The sequence below is a fragment of the Mirounga leonina genome, unplaced genomic scaffold (assembly GCF_011800145.1).
Source record: "Mirounga leonina isolate KUSES-001 unplaced genomic scaffold, KU_Mleo_1.0 Mir_166, whole genome shotgun sequence".
NCBI lineage: Eukaryota > Metazoa > Chordata > Mammalia > Carnivora > Phocidae > Mirounga > Mirounga leonina.
In genome coordinates, this window is record NW_023270418.1 from 30,595,594 (window position 1) to 30,617,553 (window position 21,960).

Consider the following 21,960-nt stretch of genomic DNA (forward strand, 5'->3'; position numbering starts at 1 on the left):
GGCCCTGGGGGTGCAGGGCTGGAGCAAGGGGGCCCAGGGCATCGGGGAGATGAGGCATGGGGGCCTCTGGAGGCCAGCACAGACAGAGAAGGGAAGCAGGACCTGGGGTGGGGGGTGGCTCCTGGTTCCAACCTCACTATCCCACCACCCTCATCTCTCTCCCAACCCCCTTCCCAGAGCCCGGAACCAGGCTGCACACAATAATTAGGGCTGTGGTTGCCATGGCAACGGGAGTCGACTTTGTCAGCATTTTCTCTCCTCCTGATTGCAAAGAAAGAGAATCCCCAAGATGAGTGAATGTAAGGGGGCGGGGAGGGGAGCACGCTCAGGGTGTGTTAGGGAAGAGACCCAAGGAGGGAAACCCAGAGTCCAGGCAGGAATGGTGCCCAAGAGACTGCAGGGTGTGGGGAGAGGGCTCCTGAAGGCCAAAGGTGGGAGGAGTCTGGGGTGGGGAGGGGTGAAAGGGTCACATGGTGCCTCTTCTCCACTCCCGCACCCCCATCCCAACCCCTATCTTCGAAGACTGGTTTTCCTTGGGCGTCCTTGCCCCCCCAGCACCCCCCATCCTGTGGGGGCTTCTCCAGCACAGCTGTGACCCCGAAGGCCCCCGCCCCTCTCTTCCACCTGGATGGTCAGTCCATCGCCCTCCCACTGAGACTGGGGGGCCCTTCTTGCCTCTGGACACTGGGCATAGTCGGTGCCCAACCTTGGGGCTCCCTGCTCCCTGGGGCAAGGTCTGGCCTTCGGGGGCCCTAGCTTTTCTTGCCTGTGAAGGCAGAGGGGAAGGGGGTTCAGACTTCTTTCTCCCGCCTGCATGAGGGTGTCAGCCAGCGCCAGGCCACCTATAGCACAGACTGGCAGGGCTGAGGGGACTTATAGACAGTGAAGGCCGGTGGAGTTGGGGCCCACCCCCCAGGCTGCCCCCATACTTCTCCCTCACCCCAGCAGCACAGATTTCTCTCCAGACACAGAGGCTCAACAGCCATGGGTGATGAGGGACAGCAGTAGCTCGGGCAGGGGGGCTGGGGTGACTGAGTAAGGTCTACCACGCCAGGTGTGAGCCCTCCCTGGGCCACAATCATTGAAGGCCCAACCAGAAAACTCAGCCGGGCCCCGAGTTGCCTCCGTAAGTCACACATGCCCAATTGGCTTTTGGCACCTGGAGAGCCAGGCCTATCCTGCCCCGTGAGAGCCTCATTCCCCAGGTTCGACCCCCCTCCGTGTACAAGAGAAGATCAACTCAAATCACTTGGGCTTGACCTGATCCAGAGAGAGCACATGAGCAGGTGGGCAGGCAGTGCGGGGGGTAAAGCACCAGGGAACTGTCTGAACCAACACCCCCTCTGACCCCCAGGCATAGGGAACCCTGAGGCCTGCTGGGTGGGGGACACCTGCTCAAGGTCACGAGGAGAGGATGCGAGAAGGCAGTGGGCTTGGAGTCCCACTATGAGGACACCGGCAATCCAGGAGACACTGTTCCGGGCCTCAGCCAGCCTCCAGAGAGCGGCGGCCACCCCCAGCTGAGCCTCTGGCCCCTCCAGGGCTGTCCCCTGGCCAGGGCAATGCCATCCTGGTTGTACGCATCTCCCACTCACTGCCCACACCCCACAGGGCCTGGCCTCTGGTATGGGGCAGGCAGACGGGTCATTCTACCTTCACTCCAGTCCAGAGTGGACTCTTAGGCAGTCTTCCCTGGTCTAGCTAGAGTACCAAACCCCCCCTTACCACTGGGCCTGACCCCTAGAAACAGTAACCACCTTCCCACGTACAACATCCCTGGTCACCAGGGCAAAGGCCACTTCGTGAAGGGAGGCCTTTCCCACCTCACCTGAACCATCACCATGACAAGGATGAGAAGGAGCCTCCAGGACCCCACCAGGCCCCTCAGACCCTCCCCTGGGTGCCACAGATGTTACGTAGACATCAGCCCTGTCCCCCACCCGAGGCCTCGCTCCTCGTCCGTCAGCCCCAAGGGTCCTCACCTGGGTGGTGCTGTCCCTCAGCGTGGGGGAGCGGCCCCGGCGTGTGGTCGTAGTAGCCATGGTGGTGGTGGTCTCCATGATGGTGGTGGCCATGTCGGCCAGCAGGGTGGTGGCCGTGGTCTCCGCACTGAGCAGCACGGACGGCCCCTCCCCCACCAGGCGCAGGTGGCCCTCAGTCCGCACATTGGGGTCGCTCTCGGCGGCCAGCGCCAGCACCTTGAGCCCATTGTAGTAGAGGCCGGACACCTGGCCCTGGAAGGGGCGGCCCTGATCCCGGCCCCCGATCTTGATGGCAGCCTGGCTGTTGAAGATGGTCAGCTGGCGGCCTGGTGGGGAGGGGAGTTGGTGGGGGCGGCAGACAGAGGAGGGGCAGGCAGCGGGGAGAGATCAGAGAGGGATGGGGAGAACAGAGGGAAGCCAAGGGAAGGAAAGAGGATCGAGAGGGAAACCAGCAGCGGGGCAGGGGTGGGGGGTTGGAGAAACGAGGAAGGGGCAGACACCAAAGGGAAAGTCCTCGTCAGCCACAGCCCCCAGCGCAGCCAGGTGGGGACCCCAGAGGGGGAGGGTCCCCAAGGCACACATGGGCTGGGAAAGGGAGCCCAGCTCCCCCCTCTCCCCGCCATGCTCATGCCTCTGACCTTCCCATCCCCCTCTCCTCTCCTGCTCCAGGGGCATCGCTCCCCCCCTTCTTTCCCTTCCCTCAATTTGATCCCCATCTTCTCCCTCTGCTTCCCCAAACGTGCCACACCCGGTGTCCCCCCCAAGCCATGGAGCCCTCAGAAGCAGCAGACAGAGGAGACAAAGAGGCAGAGACAGAGAAGGGGACTGGCAGGCTCGGTGGTCAGCGCGTGTCAAAGCAGAGAGGGAGGCGACACCGACGTGCCGGAGGTGAGGATGGTGCGCGGGAGGAGGGCTGGCGTGCGTGAGGGTGGGAGCAGCCACGCAGACCCCACTCTGCCCTGCCAGCCACCACCAAGCCCTCTGACCTCTGGCCAGGCTCCCCTCTCGCCTCCCCCCTCCAAGGCCCAGCTGCTGCCCCTGCCCAGGGGGGACCAGGCCCTGGAGAGCAGAGGCCTTCCTCCCCGCCAGGATGTGCAAGCACAGAGATGGAAAACGTTAAAGGGACCTTGCTTCGCTCGCTGACAGCCAAAAAAAAAACCCGCTCCAGCTCCAATCTCGCTCCCCACTCAGCAGTGACACCTGAGCATTCCCACCTGGGTGGGGTTCGGCTGTTCTTTTTGGTTTTAGTGGATCTGGGGGTCGGTTTAACCCTCTGAGTTTGTTGCTTTGGTTTGGTTTTTAGAAAAGATATTTATTATGTTTAAGTTTAGATTTAACTTTGGTTTTCGGTGTTGCTTATTTGGGGAGGAGGAGGGGCAGAGGAGCTACTCCATTGCCCCCCTGCTCCCCTGGACCTTCCCTGCGGGCGCTGGGGGATTTAAGACCTGGCTTAGCCCTCGTTAGCCTCTGGTTAGTGCCTCGTTAAAGATCTGGTTTAGAGTTAGGTGTCTGTACGCCCTGCCCCCAAAACCTGGGCTGAGGATAGTCCAACTTGTGAAACCCACACCCTCTTTGGAAACACAGGTTCCCTGGGCCACCCAACCATCTGACCATCCATGGCGGGGAATCTGCTCAGCCCTCCGCTCAGCCTCTCCCCGCCCCCCGCCCGTGCCCTCCCACTGCCCAGCTCCTTACTCTGCCCTGGAGCAGCGGCACCCTCTTCCAAATGGGGGAACTGGAGGCCACAAAAGCTGAGCACTAGTTAGTAGCAACTGGAATACCAGACCCAGAGAGGTGCCTGAGGACTACCGCGTCCAGAGATTATTCCCAGGCATAAGAATTAGGAGACAGTGAAGAGGAGAAGGCTCACATAGTGGTTGAACACGTTGGGGAAGCAAATGCTTCACAATTAAACGACAGGTTTCTTTCTCACAGGACTTCTCAGTGCCTTTATTAAACCAACGTCCACATGCATCTCCAAGAGGAAGAAACGGGATTCAGCATTTCCCAAGCTCATTTTACCACAATCTCTTTCTTGGGAAGCCTCTCATGGGACTTGCGCTTCACCGGACATGTTTTAGAACTGGAAATTGACTCATTCGATAAATATTTATTGAGCACCTACCACATGCCAGATGCTGACAGTAAAATAATCCCTCCAAGAGAGCCTTCTTAAATACTTTCCTGCTCTTTACTTCATCTCAGTCTCCCAGCAGCCCCCCACGAGACAGGCTGAGGGGGCTGAGGGGGCTGACCCCTCCTGAGAAAGGGGAAGTGAGCTCCTCCTTCCACACTCTGGCAAATACCAGAGCATTTTGCCCAATCTTTCACTTTCCAGAAGCGGAAGTAGAGGTCTAAAGAGAGGGTATGGCCCCGCAGCTAGGGAAGGACCACTGGGGTTCACCATCACCTGAATGCAAAGCCCCACCACCCCTCCCCCCACAAGGACCTGTCCAGCTCTGCCTACCTGGGGTCACAAGTTGTCCCAGCCTCAGCCCAAGCTGCTCCCTTGGCCTCTCTAATTCTGGGAGAGGGAGTTGGGTAATGGAGAGGAAGCTACACAGGTTAGCGAACTTGGCCCCTGCAGCCCCGCCCGCCATGAACTCCTCAAAGGGTTAAAGTTCGCCCCGCTGGAGAGAGCAACCCAGTGCGGCTGGGGGCTGTAGGTTTTAGCGATGTCTGTTACAGTCCCTTTAACTTTTTGTCCTGTTATGGATTTATCACATCTGGTTATCAATATGTTTAGTCCCCACTGGCTGTGTGGGGGGCTGGAGGTGACATTTGGGGGTTTTAGCTGGGGCAGGCCCCAGTGGACATTTAAAAGCACAGTTATCAGCTGGTTAGGTGGGGGTTTAACAGTGCTACTTCCCCCCTAGAGTTTAGCCTTAGAGGTACAGAGCTCGCCCCCTCTCCGAAGGGAATGGGATGGCTTTGCCCTTGGCCCCAACTTCCCTTGGTGACAAGTGGCCTTCTCCCTCACACCCAGCAGTGCCTCGCCACTCATCTAGCCTGTTCTGTCTTCCTCATCCGAGCAGCCAGCACAGAAAGCCCTGTGGGACGGCTGCCCCTGCTCCTACCTCCTAGTTTCTCCCTACCCCCGCCTCTGTTTACTTCCGAGAGGCCTTCCAGACCAATGTGGGCCCATTCCAGAGACAGTGTCCTACAGCCACTCCCTTGGGTGGGTGGGTGGGGGTCTTCCAGTAGGATGTGAGGCCCCCCTCCCCCGCTTCCCTTTCCTCCTAGGATGACCCCAGTGAAGCCTTCCCACCCTCCTTTTGGATCCTAGGATCAGCACTTCCTGCTTCTCAGCGCTCTGTGGCCCTCTGGCCGGCCCTGCACCAAACCCTGCTCCCGATCTACACTCTAGCCTGCTTTACCAGGTTCGGGAGGCTCAGCTCGTGGATTATTCTAGCCCATCCCAGCTTTGAAAAGAGCCCAAGGACTCTCCTTCTTCTGAGCAAATCCCAGCCCTGTCCAAAACCACAACTCTACTTCTAAAGACACAGATGATTGACTCCGGAGAGGAAAGGGGGGGCATCCCAGGGGAATCATCAGGCCTCCGCTAAGGGGTGGGCGACGGGGAAGGCACGGTGGGGAAAGAGAGAGCTCTGCACCTTTAAGATAGTGTTTTTAAAGTTAATTAATTAATTAATTAATTCTGGTTAATTACCTTTGTCGAGCAGCCACTCATCTACTACTCGACCAAGCCGGTAGGGGATTCTCTGTCTAGCAATCGCCAGGCGCTCGTTATCAAAGTTTCCTTGGAAAAGTTTAGAAAGACAGTAGGTTTCTCAGGCGGCGAAGTCCAAAGGAGTTAGCAAAGTAATTACGCGTTTCTCAGGAGATTCAGAGTAAAGCAGCAACATCCACCGGAAAGGGGGGAAGGTCCACCCAAGGCGGGAGAAGAAGCGCTGGGTCCCTCGTCCTCCCGTCCCCTCCCTAGGCTCCCGTCCAGAGCCAGCCCCACCCGAGGGGCATGAGTGACCCAAACAAAAAGACAGGGACATAGAAGAAAAGGAAAGGGGACCGAAAAGAAAAGGCAGCTGGAAGGTCAAAGGTCAGAGGTTAAACAGGTTTATCTGTGTTCAAGCTGTTGTGCCCACCTTCCTTCCCCATCCCAGAGTGGGGCAGTGAGGGCAAGGAGGGGCATTTAGCAGGTTTAAGTTAGGGGGTGGGGGGCCTCAGTGGCCCAGCTGGTTACTGAGTTTAGAGGGTGGTTTAGAAGTGGGAGGGATGGGTTAAGTGGGGTTTATGCGGCATTTAGAGGGTGGCCCGGCACTCGCACTTAACAGTGACATTTAAACCACTTCTCCAGGCACTAAGTTCCCTTTCCCTTCCAAGCTCAGCTCCCCGAGGCGCGTTCTTTGCCAGTTCACCCCGCACCCCTACCCCACTGGCTTCCACCCCCATCCCTCCCTCCCCAAAGGGTCCACCGCCGCAGCCTTGCCACCCTGCCCGCCATCCCTACAGGTCACCGTGCCACCCCGCCGCCCCACCCACCCCTCTGGCCTTCTCCACCTCTCCTGCAGCCATCTCTTCCACACCTCTAAGCCTGCCCTGGTTCCCTCCCCACAGGCCCCCCCCAAGCCCCTCTGTCTGGCGGCTCTCTCCCCCCATCTCAGCCTCATTCCAAGACCCTCAGACTCGGCTCTACTCTGGTCCCCTTTTGTCTCTGCCCTGGGGACCCAGCCCAGCTCCTGACCCCCTGTCACTCACTAGCCTTTCTCCTTCAGGCTCCTCCCCCCAATCCCTAACCCCACCCCTTCTCCACCCTGCCTGTCCCTCTCTCCACTCACCATTGTCCAGGCCCTGGAGATGGGGAGCAAAGATTGTGGATGTGTGTGTGTCTGTATGAGACAAACAGACTGTGGAAAGGGGTTTGCCAGTGTGCCTAGGAGTTCGGTGTGCTCCTCCCTGCACCCACAGGCTGTGGATTATCCTAGTCTATAGCGGTGGAAATGGAAATGATTTCTTTTGGGGGAATCTGGCCACTTTTCCCATTGAAACCACATACAGTGTTCAATAACGTGTTGGCGGGGGTCGGGGGGGGCGGCTTTCCTGCTCCTCTCACACTGCACGGCTGTGCGTGCCCCCAGTGAGGCCTGGGCCCGGGCCTGCCGTGGACATCTCCCGTGAACAAGCACATGACATGTCCGTGTGTGTGCATGGCTGCTGCCTCCCTAGATGCTTCTGACACAAGACCTTGCCTTCCCTACGGATTTAGGTCACTAGTGTTTCAGTAAAAATGGGTTGTTCACTCGTTTAGTCACTCAACAAACATTTCTTGAGTGCCTGCTCCATTCCTCGTGCTCGGTATTGGAGATGCAAAGACGAAGGCTTGGCCGTTACCTGCAGAGTGCCCCAGCCAAGCAGGGGAGACTGGCAAGTGACCAGCAGTGTTCTTTGTTCTGCTAGAGGTGGCACAGGGCATCCCAGCCTGGGGGTGGGAGTGAGAGGGACCAAAGAAGACACTGGAGGAGAGGTGAAGGGGCCAGAAGGGAGTCAGGCACAGAGCCAGAGACTCAGGAGGGCAGGAGGCTCTTAGGGACCTCCTGTGTGTGTCTCTGTAGCTGTCCCTGTGTGTGTCCCAAGAGGAAGGGAAGAATGTACACCTGCCTCATTGGGGCACATAACAGTTCTAACCAAAGTTCTGTTTGTTGAGCACTTCCTCTATGCCATGCCTTTCTAGTGCTTTCTTGGGTTATTACTATGAGGTGCCTATTATCTCTATCTTTCAGAGGTGGAGACAGATTCACAGAGGCTGGATGACTCGCCCAAGGCCACGTGACTTGTCAGTAGGAGGTCCAGGATTAAAAGGACTCGGAGTCTAAGAGCTGAGTCTCTGTGCTCCCGAAAAGTCTGGAGGCCCAGGCTCTGCGCCGGTGCCGCCTGCCAACCCAGCCCGCCAGTGTGGCTCAGGATGACATTTGGCTTTTGTCGACCATCTGCCCTCACACTGCACACAGGCAGGCACCAGGTTACCCTGGTTTGCAAGTGAGGGGGCACCCAGCAGTCTTCCCCACCCTCCGCCAGGGGTCCCTGATCAGAAGAGAGCATGCATGAACCCTCCAACCTGGCCTCTGGCCTGCTGGGCCCCAAGGGAAGAAGCTCTGGACCCGAGTCATGGCTTGATGTGGTGAAGCCTTCACGTCCTCCCAGTAGAACCCTGTTCAGCCCAGGCTGGAGTCCTCACTGTTACCAAAGTTGCCCTCACGTGTGTGTGGCTGAGAGAGAAGACTGATGGCCGTAGGGTAATCACACCTGCACAGCCTAGCCTGTGCACCTGCAAGACTTCACACAGGAGTGTTTGTGTGCCTCAGCGACCCCACACATGCCCAGAACCTGGGTGTAGGCTGGCGTCCCTCGGCAGGGCTCGTGTTGCTCCTATGTCGGTCTGACCTCACAAATCTTTGCAGTCATCCATGTGTCTGTGGCTGGCCTGTATGTCCGTTAGCCTCTGTATTTCTTGGGAGGGGGGGGATGTGGTTCTCTTTAGCTCCAGAGAGGGTTGAGCACAAGCCTGCACGATGGGGAGCTGGGTAAGTGGGCCCATGAGGGGTTTGTACACCTGCACCTTTCCCTGTCCTTCTGCCCACACCCTTCTCAGCCAGCGTGGGGCAGCCTGTCTGCCCCCGCCTTGGCTGTAACTTCTGCCTCAGAGAGGGACTGAGGCTGCAGATGCTCTCCCTTCTCCTCAGTCGCCCCCATGTGTGACTGTGAGGGGTCGCTCAGCCAGATCATACCTCCGCAAGTCTGCATTTCTGCAGTTCTCCCCTGCAGTGGCTCCCTTCCCCTCCCCCTCGGTCTCCCGCACTGGGCTCTCCTCCTCTCCTTCCCAAGGCTCTGTCCACCTCTTCTCCCACTGGCTGGGTCCGTGCCACAGCATCTCCATATATCTCTCTGCATCACTCCGGGGCTGCCTCCGTCTCTGCTCCTGTCCCAGTGACTGTTCCCATATCTCTCCATCGCCCCTCCCCTGGCTCCCCCGCACTCTGAGGCTCTTTCTCTGCCTCCTCATCTCTCCTATGTCCTCACCCCCTCCCTCCCCTTGCTCCTCAGACCTTGGTTTGTCCTGGGCCACCAAAGCCATCACACTGTGTGACGCTGTCGAACGTGGTCCGTTTGCATCCCCGTGCTCCCCCCTCCTAGACTGCGAGCTCCCTGCAAGCAGAGGCTGTGTCCTGCTCCCCTGTGTCGCCCGAGCCTGACACCCGGGAGGCTCCCTGTAAAGCTCTGTGGAATGTGCTTGCACCCTTGTCACTTGGCGTTCTCTCCCTTTCACCATGTCCTTTATTCCCTGAGACACTGGGGTTCCTTTTCTCTGAGCCTCTGTGGTCACTTCTCTTCCTTTATCTAGATCTCCTGATATGGATCTGATTTGCTCTTTGTAAAGACTTTGGTTCATTCCTTGGTTCTGTCCTTGGGATCAGGCCTGCCTCCTCGCAGAGATATATTTTGGGTTACTGATGGATCTCTCTTTGGTTTCTGCATCTGCCTCCTCATTTCTGCCTGTCCCTCAATTCTAAACCCATCCTTTGCTCAGTCGTGTCAGACTCTCCTTACTTCTACCCCTCTTCCTCTTCTCTTCTCCCCCACCCCCACCTGGACCCTGGCCTTGCAGCCTTCCCAGCTCAGCTCCGCCCTCTCCCTCCTAGCCCACAGACTCCCACCACCGAGGTCTAGCTCCGTCTTGCGAATCCCTTGCGAATCCCGAGGCTTCTCTTTAGCCACGCCCCCATCCGGGTCCCCACTAGCCTTGCCTTTCCCGTGGCCTCACCCCAGCCCCAGCACGGCCAGAAACCTCTCCGCTTAGTCCCGCCCCCGGTGCAGGCAGCGATCCTATCAGAGGCCGTCTTGCCCGCCCCGCCCCGCCCACAGCACCTCCTCCGCGCACCGGCACCGCCTACCTGCCGGGTACCGCTCATTGACGGGCCAGCTGTCCACCTGCAGGGTGGCGTTGCCGCCACTTCGAGTGAAGCGCACCACGTGGTATTTGCCGTCGCTCACGATGGCGTTGGGCTCATCGATGGTAATGTCGTCCGTGCCCACATTAAAGATCACCCCCACGGTGCCCTGGTCCTGGGGACAAGGAGGTAGAGGTCAGCAACCGGGAGGGAATAACAGTTCATTCTTTCTAGAACTCCACCTGTGACCACCACTGGCCCAGATCTGTGGCACTTCACAGCTTTAAAACGCACATCTCCCTGTCATGCCTTTGCTGACCCTCTCACCTGCCCAAAGAGGTGGGCAGGCTTGCCTCTCTCCCACATGCAGGCATGGGAGTGACCTGAGATTCAGAGAGGTTGGGACCACGGTGGGGTGCAGAGCCTGGACCGGAAGCACTTCGACTAACCACACCTGCCTCTTGCCTTTTGGTTCGTTCAAAATATTCACAAATGTTTACAGGACACCCATTCTGTGCCAGGGCCACTGAGCCCAGGCCCCAGACATGGTGGCTAGGACCAAGCTGGGGGCCAATGGAAGCTCAGAGGGTGGAGGATTCCCTAGGGCACGACCAACACTTTCCTCCATGCCGGAGGAAAGACTGGCCTCCCTGCTCCCTACCACCCACAGCCTCGAGCCTCCCCTTCCCTGCACGCTCAGCACTGAACAGGTCCCCCGGGGCCCCTGCACTAGGGCATCAACATGCTTCTGCTGGCAGCTCATCAGGCCCCATGTTGGTCAGGCCTGAGTGTGAAATCATAGGAGCAGAGGCAGGGTCTGAACTGTGTATTTTGGGGGGTGATGAGTATGGAAAGAGATCAGGGAGACAAACCAAAGTAGACTTACTAAGGAAAGATGAGCGTGTGGGTATAAGGGGTAGACGATGGGGCTGGGAGCTGAGGAAGGACACAAGAAGAAAGTGAGAGACCCAGGCCTGGAGAAGGGGAGCAAAGAGTCAGTCTCAGCAACCTCTGGGACCTAGGGTCCCAGGCTCTGGACACGGCAGGGCCTGGGGAACCCTGCAAAGGATCCAGCCCCAGAAGAGTTCTGTTGATGGCACCAGCATGAGAGGGAGCACTTCACCAAACCCTAAAATGAGCCGGGCCCTCTCTTCTCTTCATCCCCACAGCAACCCTCTCAGGAAGCTGATGGCATTCCCAATTCACCAAGGAGAAAACTGAGGCTCAGGGAGGTTGAGCAACACCCCCAAATCCACATCACAGGAAAAGAACCCCAGATTTGAACCCCAGTTGGCCTGACTCCAAAGCCAGTGCGCTCTCCCTCCCACTGATCTAGGGAGACACTGACTCAAACTGCAGGGGGATGATCTGAGCAGCTACTAAGGCCAACCCACCTGAGAGACCAAAGACACCTACCTAAAGAAGCCAGGGGAAGGCCCAGGAGGCCCTGAACCTGAGCCCCCATTCCATTCCCATGCACTTGCTGGCAGCACTTGAGCTCAGCCTCCTGAGTCCCCCACAGCCCTCCTCCTGCACAGGACAGACACCCACACAGGCTCACTTAGGCCCCCCGAATCACACACAGTCATAGGACCCAGATCATCAGAGAATACACACACTCACAGGTCTTCCTGAAAGACTACCCCAGTCCAGTCTGGGCATGAGGGCCCATTCACCTGCCAACTCCTCATCCAACAGAGCCAAGCAGCTTGGTGGCACTGAGGATGGGATGCGGGGCTCACAGATGGGGCGGGGACTGGGGTTTTGCAGAGAGCTGGGCACAGGGTGGGCAGCTGTGGCTCACTTGGGAGATCCAGGCCTGATCCCTTCCCCCCTCGTGGGTCCAGTTCTCCCCCTCCTAGAACCTGGGAAAGCCCCCACCACACACACACACACACACACACACACAGTCATACACGCATGCAGCATCTCTCCTCAGGTGCAGTAAAGCAGGGAAACTGAGGCCGGGCTCGCCTAACAAAGAGTACTCACAAGCCCCACGCACCCACCACCCACAGACTGACAACATCCCAGGGAGACTGGATGATCACATGCTCCCCACACACATGAGGGAAACAGCCGATGCTCCTCAGTACTATTATTAGCGATAACATCGCCCAGAATAGCATCAGCCCCTTGGATGCCTCGGGGGCTTTCTCCCCGTGAGGCTCAGGCCAGGCGGTGATGGTGGTCAAGGAGCAGAGGCCGCCTGGGAGCTGGGGTGCCAGGGAGGCCTGCCGGGGTGACTGGAAGGCAGGACACCTGGGTTTTCTAGGAGGCAGCCGAGCTCGGAGCCATACGCTCCGGGGGAGAGGCAGCTCCCAGAGCTGCTCCCGGCGTGAAGTCAGTTGTCACTTCTGTTAAAGTCATTAATTCCTAATTCCCCAATTACCTCATTAGGCGGCAGTGGGGAGAACGCGGCCGCTCCTACAGCAAATAATTATGGGAGTCAAAATTAATTTGGCAAAGTGGAGCGACGCTTTATTAGAAACGTCAAATTGCTTTTCTCTTATTTTGCTGCCGCCTCCCCACTCTCTGAGAGCTGCTAGTGACTCGGCAGCAGGAGCTGGTGTGTTCCCAGGAGAGGAGGGGCTTGGGCGCTGCCCCCCAGGGGCTTCAGCCCTGCTGGCCGGCCTGGCGCTCCCACCCTTCCTCTGGGGCCCCGGCCCTCACCTGGCGCCCCACCCCTGCCCTCTGCAGCACCAGGCCTCATCCCTCCATAACCCTGAGCCAGGTGAGGCCTGGGGCACGCAGGGAGAGAAGAGGGGGTCCCTTCTCCCTGCACCCCGAGCCCCTACACTGTCTCTTCAGCACTGAGGAGCCCTGTCTCCTGACCCCACAGGCACAAAGACCCGCAGGAGTGTTCAACGAGGCAGATGCAGAGCACCGGCAGATCTGGAATCCCAGACGCTCGGGGTGGGGCTGATACTGAGCGCTTCCTGCAGGCCGGGCCGTGTCCCGAGGGCTTGACACACACAGTCTCACCGGAACCTCACAGACTCCCTTTGTCCTTTTACCGTCCAATGAGGACACTGAGGCTCGTGGGGTGAGTGCACGAGGCCAGAGCAAGGAAGTGACAGCTGAGACTCAAGCCCAGGCCGTCAGCTCCGAAGCCATGGCTGAACTCTCGCAAGTGTGCGGAGACAGAGCACAGCCCTCACTCCCAGACAGGGCCACGGGGACACAGCCACACCCGCCACAGGGCCAGGAGACTGGAGTAACAGCACATACCACTCCGCCAGGGAAGGCCCACAGAGAGAGGCACACGCGATCAGAGGCCGCGAGCCTCTCCCCCACGGTCCCTCGAGGTCCCACTGTCACTCCTGACACCATCAGTAAGCACCCAGCCCCACACGCCACACACACTCATGTGTGCCATCCACAGCCACGGTCTCTCACCTCCAGCCGGAGACACTGTCCTGCTCACACAGGCACGAACCTTCCAGGCCTTCTCCCCCAGCGACTCGCCCCTCCGCACCCCTTTCCTACACGCTTCTCTGCCTGGCCTCCTCCGTCCAGCACCCAGCAGCTGCCGCTCCCACTCCAGCTCCACTCCACCCACGGGACATCTCACACCTCCTGCCTTTGCTCCCTGGTGTTGGGGGAGGTGTGTGCAGCCGGGGGACCCTGAAAAGCTGATGTGCACAGAGGGGCCAGTTGCCATGGTCCAGTCAGATGGGGAGAGGCCAGAGCTCAAACATGCTTCCTTGGTCCCCCTAAAGCCCGGGGCCCCCTCACCCAGATCTTTCCAGCACAGAGAGCCTGGCCACCTTGCTCGACCCCCCGGCTCAGGGGGTCCTGGCCATGGTCAGCACGTGGGATGTGGGCAGCAGGGGACTTACAGGTGGAAGTGGCAGAGTGAGGTCAGAGGCCCAGGGGTTAAGACCATGAGAAGGGGACAGGGGAGAGGCTAAGTGCAGAAATGAAACAGAGCAAGGCCTGAGGCCACTGGGAAGAGTGTGGGGTAGGACTAGAGATGGGGAAAGGGTCAAGGAAGGAAAGGGGCTACCTGAAGACCAGAGTTAAGATGAAAACTGAGAGGAGCCGTGAATATGGTGGGGGGGGTGGTCAGGGCATGGTATGACAGGGGGTTATGGCAGGTAGGGCATATGGTGGGCAGGGGGGTATGATGGGTAGGGCATATGGTGGGTAGAGGGGTATGGTGGGCAGGGGGTATGGCAAGAATGGCGGGTATGCAGGTAGGGTGGGTAGGACATATGGCGAATGGGGGTGTATGGTGGGTAAGGGGTATGGTGGGTAGACGGTATGGTGGGCAGGGGGGTATGAATGGTGGGTATGGCAGGTAGGGCGGGTGGGGGTGTATGGTGGGGAGGGGGTATGGCGGGTAGGGTGTAAAGTGGATAGGGGTTATGGTGGGTAGAGGGGCATGGCGGGCAGGGGGGAATGGCAAGAACAGTGGGTATGGCAGATAGGGTGAGGAGGGCATATGGTGAGTAGGGGGGTATCACGGGTAGTGGGTATGTTGGGTAGGGGGTATGGAGGGTAGGGGTATGGTGGGTAGGGGGTATGGCGGGTAGGGGTTTATGGCAGGTGGGGAGTATGGCGGGTAGGGGGTATGGCAGGTAGGGGTTTATGGCAGATAGGGGGGTATGGCAGGTAGGGGGGTATGGCAGGTAGGGGGTATGGCGGGAGGGGTTTATGGCAGGTAAGGGGGTATGGTGGGTGGGGGGTATGCTGGGCAGGGGGATATGCAATAACGGTGGATATGGCAGGTAGTGTGGAAGGGGGTTATGAAGTGTAGGGGGCCAGGGGTAGGGCGGGTAGGGCAGATAGGGGCAGGTCTGGCAGGAGGCCCAGAGGGAGGCACTAGAAAGTGGCAGAGGTTGAGGCGGGGAGATGGGCAAAAAAGGGCGGAGCCAAGTGGGCCAGGAGGTCCAGGTGGGGATGTGGAGCTGGGCCAAGAGGTTAGAGAGGAGGGAGCTTGGCAGAGAGGGTACAGGGGAGGCAGGGTAAAGGGGCTGCTGGGAGGGCAAAGGTCATGGGAGCGGAGGTTAAGGGCAGAGCATAGGCAGCCGCAGATCTACAAGCAAGGTGCGGAGCAGGCACGGACTGCACTGGGGCCAGGAGATGTGAAGAAGCAGAGCGAGATAGGGACGTCCGGGTGGCTCAGTTGTTAAGCATCTGCCTTCGGCTCAGGTCATGGTCCCAGGGTCCTGGGATCGAGCCTCGCATCGGGTTCCCTGCTCAGCAGGAAGCCTGCTTCTCCCTCTCCCACTCCCCCTGCTTGTGTTCCCTCTCTCACTGCCTCTCTCTGTCAAATAAATAAAATCTTAAAAAAAAAAAAAAAGTTAAAAAAAAAGAAGCAGAGCGAGAATCCAGGCAGGACACAGCGGGCTGCCCTGGGTGGTCTAGCAGTGAGCAGGCCAGTCACCATGTGGGGATGCTTCATGGGCTGCAAGAAGGCCCAGAAGGCTCAAGGAGGCCCTGTGTTCAGGAAGGTCAGAAGACACAGATGGAGTCAGGGAGTGGGGAGTGGAAAGCTTCCAATCAGCTAGGGTGGCTCCGGGAATGCATGACAGGAAGGGAGTGGGCCTCAGAGGCAGAGCCACACAGAGGGACCTCCAGGAATTGGGGAACACATGAGGGAAGATTCGAGGTGCTGATCTCATGGCAATGAGGAGACTGAGTAGATCTGGGGTAGGAAGACCAGGGGTGGCGGGGCGGTGGGGGCAAGGGCCAGGGCCCTAGATCCTTACGATGTGCAGCTGTAAGTAGTCTCCAAGGCCGGAGGCACTGTCCACCCGCACCAGTACGGCACTCCGCTGGTGCGTGCTGAAGCCCACGGCCAGGCGGTCCATCCTCGTGCTGGGCCGGTCATTGGGGGGCCACGTGTAGGTGATGAGCGCTCCCCCCTTCCCAAAGATGTATGTGGTCCCGGCTGCAAAGAGAAGGGAGAAAGGGACATGTGACTTCAGGTGAGCGAAATTGGCAGGTCCTAGGGACTGCAACCAGAGCACAGGGCCACCAGGCTTGGGCTGTGATGCCGACGGCAGCCGCCAGCCCTGCAGTCCTCGGGAACAGTTGGCGGGCGGGTGCCCGGTGAGAGCCCGTGCACGCGCAGAGACAGATGTAGCTGCCTCATCAAGAATTCTAGCTTTAATTACAGCAAAACAGAGAGGCAACAGAGAGAGTGACACTGAGAGAGAACCCAGAGAGAGGCTGCAAGGGAATCGAGAAGTGTACGGAGGACAGGTGGGCCCCGGGGGGCCTGGGCCCCACCAGCTCAACTTCTCTCAGCGCTGGCGGAGGTGACAGATTAGAGGTGTGGGCTTCCGTGGGGCCAAGCTGAGCAGGCACCAAGGCGAAAGGAGCCCCAGGCGATGGCGAGAGGCACAGGGGCTGTGTTCAGCTCTGACTCATAGCCCACAGCCTGGCACCCTTCCACCACCTGCCCCCACCCCCTCCCAAGCCCCTGGAAATCCTGGTCCCAGTTTGCCCAGGACTCCTTGCTTCCACTCCCAATTAGGGGGCTGCCTGGGTCCCAAAAGAGGGGGTGCCTGGAGCCTTACCCGGCAAAGAAGAGACAGGTATTGGGGCTGGGGGTGTGGTGGTATGGAATGGAGACTGACAGCCAGAAGAGGAAGGAGGCAGAGAGACAGATGGACAGAGAGGGACAGAGAGGGGTGTAGGTGAGAGAAAGTGGGAGAATGGGAGCCAGAGATGAAGGCTCCCTCTCCCTGCCCTCCCCCACCCCACCCTCCCTCCCCCTCTTAGTCTCCTCCATCCGGCTGCCTGCCGGGGGCGGGTGTGAGGTCCCTAACAATCTCAGCCCCAAAATAAACCCCATTAGTCGCCATGTTCCCTCCTGCGGCTGACTGGGCTCCCTGGGGGGGGGGGGGGGCAGACGGATGGCTGGGTGGGGGCTGGGGGCTGGTCACCCAGTTTCCGGGAAGGGCGACTTGTCTGGGAAGCCTTAGAGGACTAGTACTCTGGGGCCTTCAAAGAAGGAAGAGAACAATCTTGCATTTTTTAGGACATAAATGGAGCAGATGAGATTCATAAAATGCTTAATTAAATAATTAGCCACTAACAAGTCCTCTCAAAGCACTTCTTGAGGGGAGGGGGGTTCAGGGGAGGACTTATCCGGAGAGAGAAAGGCAGGTGGGGCCTGAGGGCAAAAGCCTGAAGTAGCCTGGGAGGAAAGGGGGGCCTCCAGGTAGGATGGGAAGCCCTGGGGTCAGGGAGCTAGGAGCCCGGGAGGCCAGGCCAGAGGAGGGCCTGAGGCCTGAGACACTTCAGAGGAGCGCAAACCCTCTCCATGTTTGCTCCATCAAGAGGACAGCCCAGGGCCCCTGGGTGGCTCAGATGGTTAAGCATCTGCCTTCGGCTCGGCTCATGATCCCGGGGTCCTGGGATCGAGCCCCACATCGGGCTTCTGGCTCAGCCGGGAGGCTGCTTCTCCCTCTCCCTCTGCCTCTCCCACTGCTCGTGCTCTCTCTCTCTCTGTATCTCTGTGTCTCAAATGAATAAATAAAATCTAAAAAAAAAAAAAAAAAAAAAGAGGGCAGCCCAGCTGGTAACACTAAGGCCCCTCAAGCACCTTGGGGCGTCTCTCACCTCAGGGACTAGAAGCCCCAGTGCAGTTTGGACCAGCAGGGATGAGAGGGCTCTACCCCAGGAAGCTCCCAGGCCCCTGAAGGAGACTAGACTCCGAGGGCCTTGGAGGGAGGCGCCATCTGCACCACCTGCAGGCCCAGGACAGAGCTGAGAAGGGAAGGCTGCTGCCTGGGTCCCAGAGAGGCAGTGAGGCCAGCAGGGCTTGGGGGTGGGGGGGTGGCAGGAGCTGTTCTCCAGAGCACTTGTCATCAATGCCCTCCATCTCCCCAGATCTGGCCAGAGAGGAGAGATGACCTTGGCCCCAGGGCAGGGCAAGGCAGGGCAGGCGGGAAAGAACCACCAGGATGCCTAATAACTGGCAGACAGAGGGAGCTTGGCTCTGCCCCCTGCCCCCTGCCCCCAGACCAGGTATCCTTTATACCTGGGGGCGCTGGAGGTCCCATGGTAAGGGCAGGACCCTCAGGATGGGGGCCCCAGGATTAGATAGGAGAGCTGGCTGGAGGTAGGGTACACAGTGAGCCACACCCCCACCCCAGACGGGTCACTTGCCCGGAAGGGGCTGGGCCTGCAAGCCAGGAGCAGGGTAGGCCTCAGCCGGGAGCAGCCTTTCCACTCCCAACACTGCAGCACTCTGGAAAACCGGCTGTTTCCATGGCAACCATAATACCCAGGGTCCTCCCTTCCCCCTCCACTCACAAGCTGTAAGTCCCAATTTGGGGTGTGGGGAGGGCCGGGGGAACTGAGATTGCTGACCTTCCTCCACACAGCTCCCCTCCCAGCCTCCCTGACCAGAGGCCGCTGCCTCTTCACCTCATGGGCTTCAGGGCCCCCAGGTCAGATGCAGGAGGGGCTCATTGGGTTTCTTGGTCCCTCAGACCCGCCAAACCCCATGTCCGTGGGACCTGCTTCCAAACCTCCCAGGTCTAAGGGAAAGGAAGCCCTTCCTCCTCACTTCCTCACCCCAGGAACCCAGACAGCACATCGCCTTGGAGAGAACCCTGCCTGAGCCCAGAGAGGGCCTGAGGAGCAGGCAGGCCCCACTCCCCACAGGCACTGCGGCCTCCTGCCGGCACCCAAGCCCCAGGCCCCACAGCAGACCCGTCCCCAGGAAGGCACCCACAGACCCCACACCCACACCCAGGCGATGACACACCCAGCTGCACACAAAGACCCAGTGTGGAGAGGAGACACGAGGCAGCACGGCGGGGAGCACACAAAGACGGGCTCGGCAGGCAGCAAGGACAGGGGCTGGCTGGGCACAGGACAGGACGGCCACACGTCCCCGCCCCCGAGGCCAAAGGGCACCCCGCCCCGAGCCCTCCAGCCCCCGGGTTCCCGGTCCCCAGCCCAGGACCTGCTCAGCCCAGCTTCCCCCGGGGTTTACTACCCAGCTGTTCTAACCCTGCAGCCAGTTTATTACACGGGGCAGGCCTGTTAAAGCCTAAGGGTGTTTTTACACTGTGGGGGAATCGGGTGAAGATACACGCGTCTTGCACCGACAAGGTTGAATGGCTTATTGGACTGGGGCAGCAGTAATTACCCTGGGGAGACATTTCTCCCTCCAGAAGGGGGGGTGGATGGCAGGCAGGAGGGTAGGGCCCTGAAGGTAACTCCCGCCTCTCCCCCCACCCCACCCCCTGCAAGCTGTCCTCCACGCCCCTGGCCACCAGACTCCCGGGGGCACGGAGACAAAGAGCCCAGGACACCACACGGCATCCAGAACCTCTGAAAGTTTCCAGAAAGGGCTCCGGGGTAGGGGCCTAAGCCAAGGCCCAGAATGTTACTCTAGGATGGCCCAGACCCACTGTCTTTGACCTCCCCATCTAGCTAGTGAGCTACATAGTGCCTAGCAGGGGGGAGGGGGGGGGCATACAACCCTGAAGCCCAAGGCAAGAGAGCCTCTGGCCACACACAAGGTGCCACGGGCCCAGGTACCCACCACCAACGGCCCAGAACTGGCACCTTCTGTCCACACCCAACATCGTCTGGGCCTCCTGGACCCCAAAATTTCACTGATCCCAGTAAAACACTAAATGATCAAGAATCTTCCATAGAGTTCCCACACACCTGCATTCTAGAAAAACACAACAACCAGCCATTAATAATGGTTAGCTAACGCAGACCCAAACAATAAACTCATTTCTTGTAAAAAAAAAAAAAAAAAAAACACCCACAAAGCAATGCCCCTGTGGTTAAAACTACACGTGCAGACCCTCCGCCTGCCGGCCTCCCTGCAGCATCAGAAGCCATGACAAAAACCTTCTGGTAGACCTAGAATCTGAGAAGCTAAAACTCCTGTACAATCCCGAAAAGCCATGGTCCTGGGTGCCCATAGCCCGTACCTGCTCTTTGTATATGGACCTCCACAACCCAGGGGCACCTCCACAGGTCCACATCCCTGGGCTCAGCTCTCTTGATAGAACGATATTCCTTCAATTCTTGTGTCCATTCTTGGCCATAACCACCCAGTCAGAAACCCAAGTTAACACACCCCCTTTCAGAATCAAGATCAATGCCAGCCCCCTTTAGAAGCAAGCTAGAGTGATGAATCCAGAACCCTGGAAGCTACTGACTCAGAACTGAGGCTGGAATTGACCCCACCCCCTCCCCCACCCGCTTCAGGGAGTAGCAGAAATGAAGGTCGGAGGGGCTGAAAGGCTCTGAAACCAAAATCGGGGTCAAGGACCAGGAGAGTGTCACCCCCTCGAGGCATTTTTAGGAGCATGATGTACTGGTCCCCCCATGCCCAGACTGACATCTGGTGCAGGGGTGTCAATGGGTGTCTGGCAGGTCTGTAGGGATATTATGTAACAGGAGGGGTTGAGGAATGGAAGGTAAATGGAGGAAAGAGTGAAGAGAAGGAGGGAAGGAAGGCAAAGAGAAATACAGGGAGAAGCCAAGAGAAGGAACATGGAGAAGCGAGTGCAGAAGGAGAGGCTCCCTCACACTGGGGGATGCTAGGGAGATGTTGGGGCAGAGAGGAAGGATCTCCTCCCACCTAGAAAGCTCTCCCAAGCTGGCCTCTTCCTCTAGCCAAGCATGGGGTCCCAAGAGAAGCCTTCCCTTCACCTCTCCTCATGACTAAGGTCCACACAGGTGGGGGTCAGCCATAATAGATGGCCTCCTCCCTACTCTTCTAGCTGCCCTTTGACCCTCTTCCCTCCTCTCACCTGCCTGACCCTTTCTGCTCCTCCCTTCAGGCTCCTACCACCTTCCATCCCTGTCCTGCAGCACCCTCCTTTTCCCCTCTGCTGCCATGTGGCACTGGGCAGCCATTAGCCCTCTTGGGGCTGTTCTTCTCCTCTACACAGCAAGAGGATGGCCATCTCTGAGGCAACACCAACATTCCATACACACACACACATGCTCTCTCCTCCATTTTCTCTCCTGGTCTCCCAGCTCTTTGCATCCTGACTCCAGCTCCTTCACTGAGCCTCCCTGTGCCACTCAGCTCCAAGGAAGGCCCCTCCTTCCAATCTGCTCACCTCCCCTGAGCCAACTCCTCTCTCGATCCCTTCTTCTTTCACCTCTGGTCCTCTGGCCCTCCCCGCACACACTCTCCCCCAATATCCCTGTCTCCCCTTCTGTATCTCACCCCTCCTTGTCTCACCTCAGTGCCCAGAAAGACCATGTCCTATCTGGGCCCCTTTGGGAGCAACACTGGGCCTCTGGGGAGCCAGAGGAGCAATGAAGAGGAAGAAGGAAGGCACAGAGGGCCAGAGAGCTCATGGGGAGAAAAAGAGAGTCAAGAGTCGGAGAAGGTGCAGGCTGGGAAAGTGGAGGAAGAGAGAGATGAGAGAGAGTGCTGCATGGAGAGGACCCTAGCTGGGACAGGGACAGAGATGAGCAGAGGGACACTGCGCTGGGGAAGAGAGAAGAAAGCAATGGAGAGGGGGCTGGCAAGAGACCACTCTTGGGAAGTGTACAAAGACAGCATAGAGGCATGAAAAATGAGCTAAAGACGAAGTAGGGGAGCAGGGGAGAGTAGAAACGGGGTGAAAAGATTGGAAGGGACATGGGGCAAAGGTTGGGAAGCAAGGATGGACAGATGCGGAGCGGGACTGGGGAGGCAGAGGTGAGCACAGACCCGGTAGGCCCTGAGAGGCATGGCTGGGAAGGGAGAAAGATATAAGTGTGGAAGATGAGGGAGGAACAAAAGTGGAGTAAAAAAAAATATGAGAGGTGATGGATGGGCAGAAATGGGAAGTGATGGAAGCACAGAAATGGGAGGCAACAAGGGTACAGAGTGAGAACTGGTGACAGTACAGTGATGAGAGCCCAGGAGAGTCAAGATAAAAGGTGATGGGACCTTGGAGATGTCAGGACACCATGGGAGTCAAGATGGGAGGTGATGGGGGTACAGGTCTAGGAAGTGAAGGAGGTACAGAGATGGGGGGTGATGGGGGATAGGTCTAGGAGGCAAAGGAGGTATAGAGATGAGAGGTGATGGGGGCACAGGTCTAGGAGGTGAAGGAGGTACAGAGATGGGAGGTGAT

At 58.6% G+C, this 21,960-nt stretch overlaps 1 protein-coding gene across 2 annotated transcripts in view; it reads right to left on the reverse strand.

Moving 5' to 3' along the window:
* The window catches only part of NRXN2 (neurexin 2), a 98,456-nt gene that overhangs the window by 12,988 nt on the left and 63,508 nt on the right, over nucleotides 1–21,960 (reverse strand). For both annotated transcript variants that reach the window (XM_035013157.1, XM_035013156.1), the window contains 4 exons: nucleotides 15,604–15,785; nucleotides 9,890–10,061; nucleotides 5,653–5,742; nucleotides 1,983–2,308 (listed from right to left, as the gene is read on the reverse strand). In XM_035013157.1, the coding sequence (XP_034869048.1) occupies nucleotides 1,983–2,308; nucleotides 5,653–5,742; nucleotides 9,890–10,061; nucleotides 15,604–15,785 (770 nt within the window). The remainder of the gene's footprint in view (nucleotides 1–1,982; nucleotides 2,309–5,652; nucleotides 5,743–9,889; nucleotides 10,062–15,603; nucleotides 15,786–21,960) is intronic.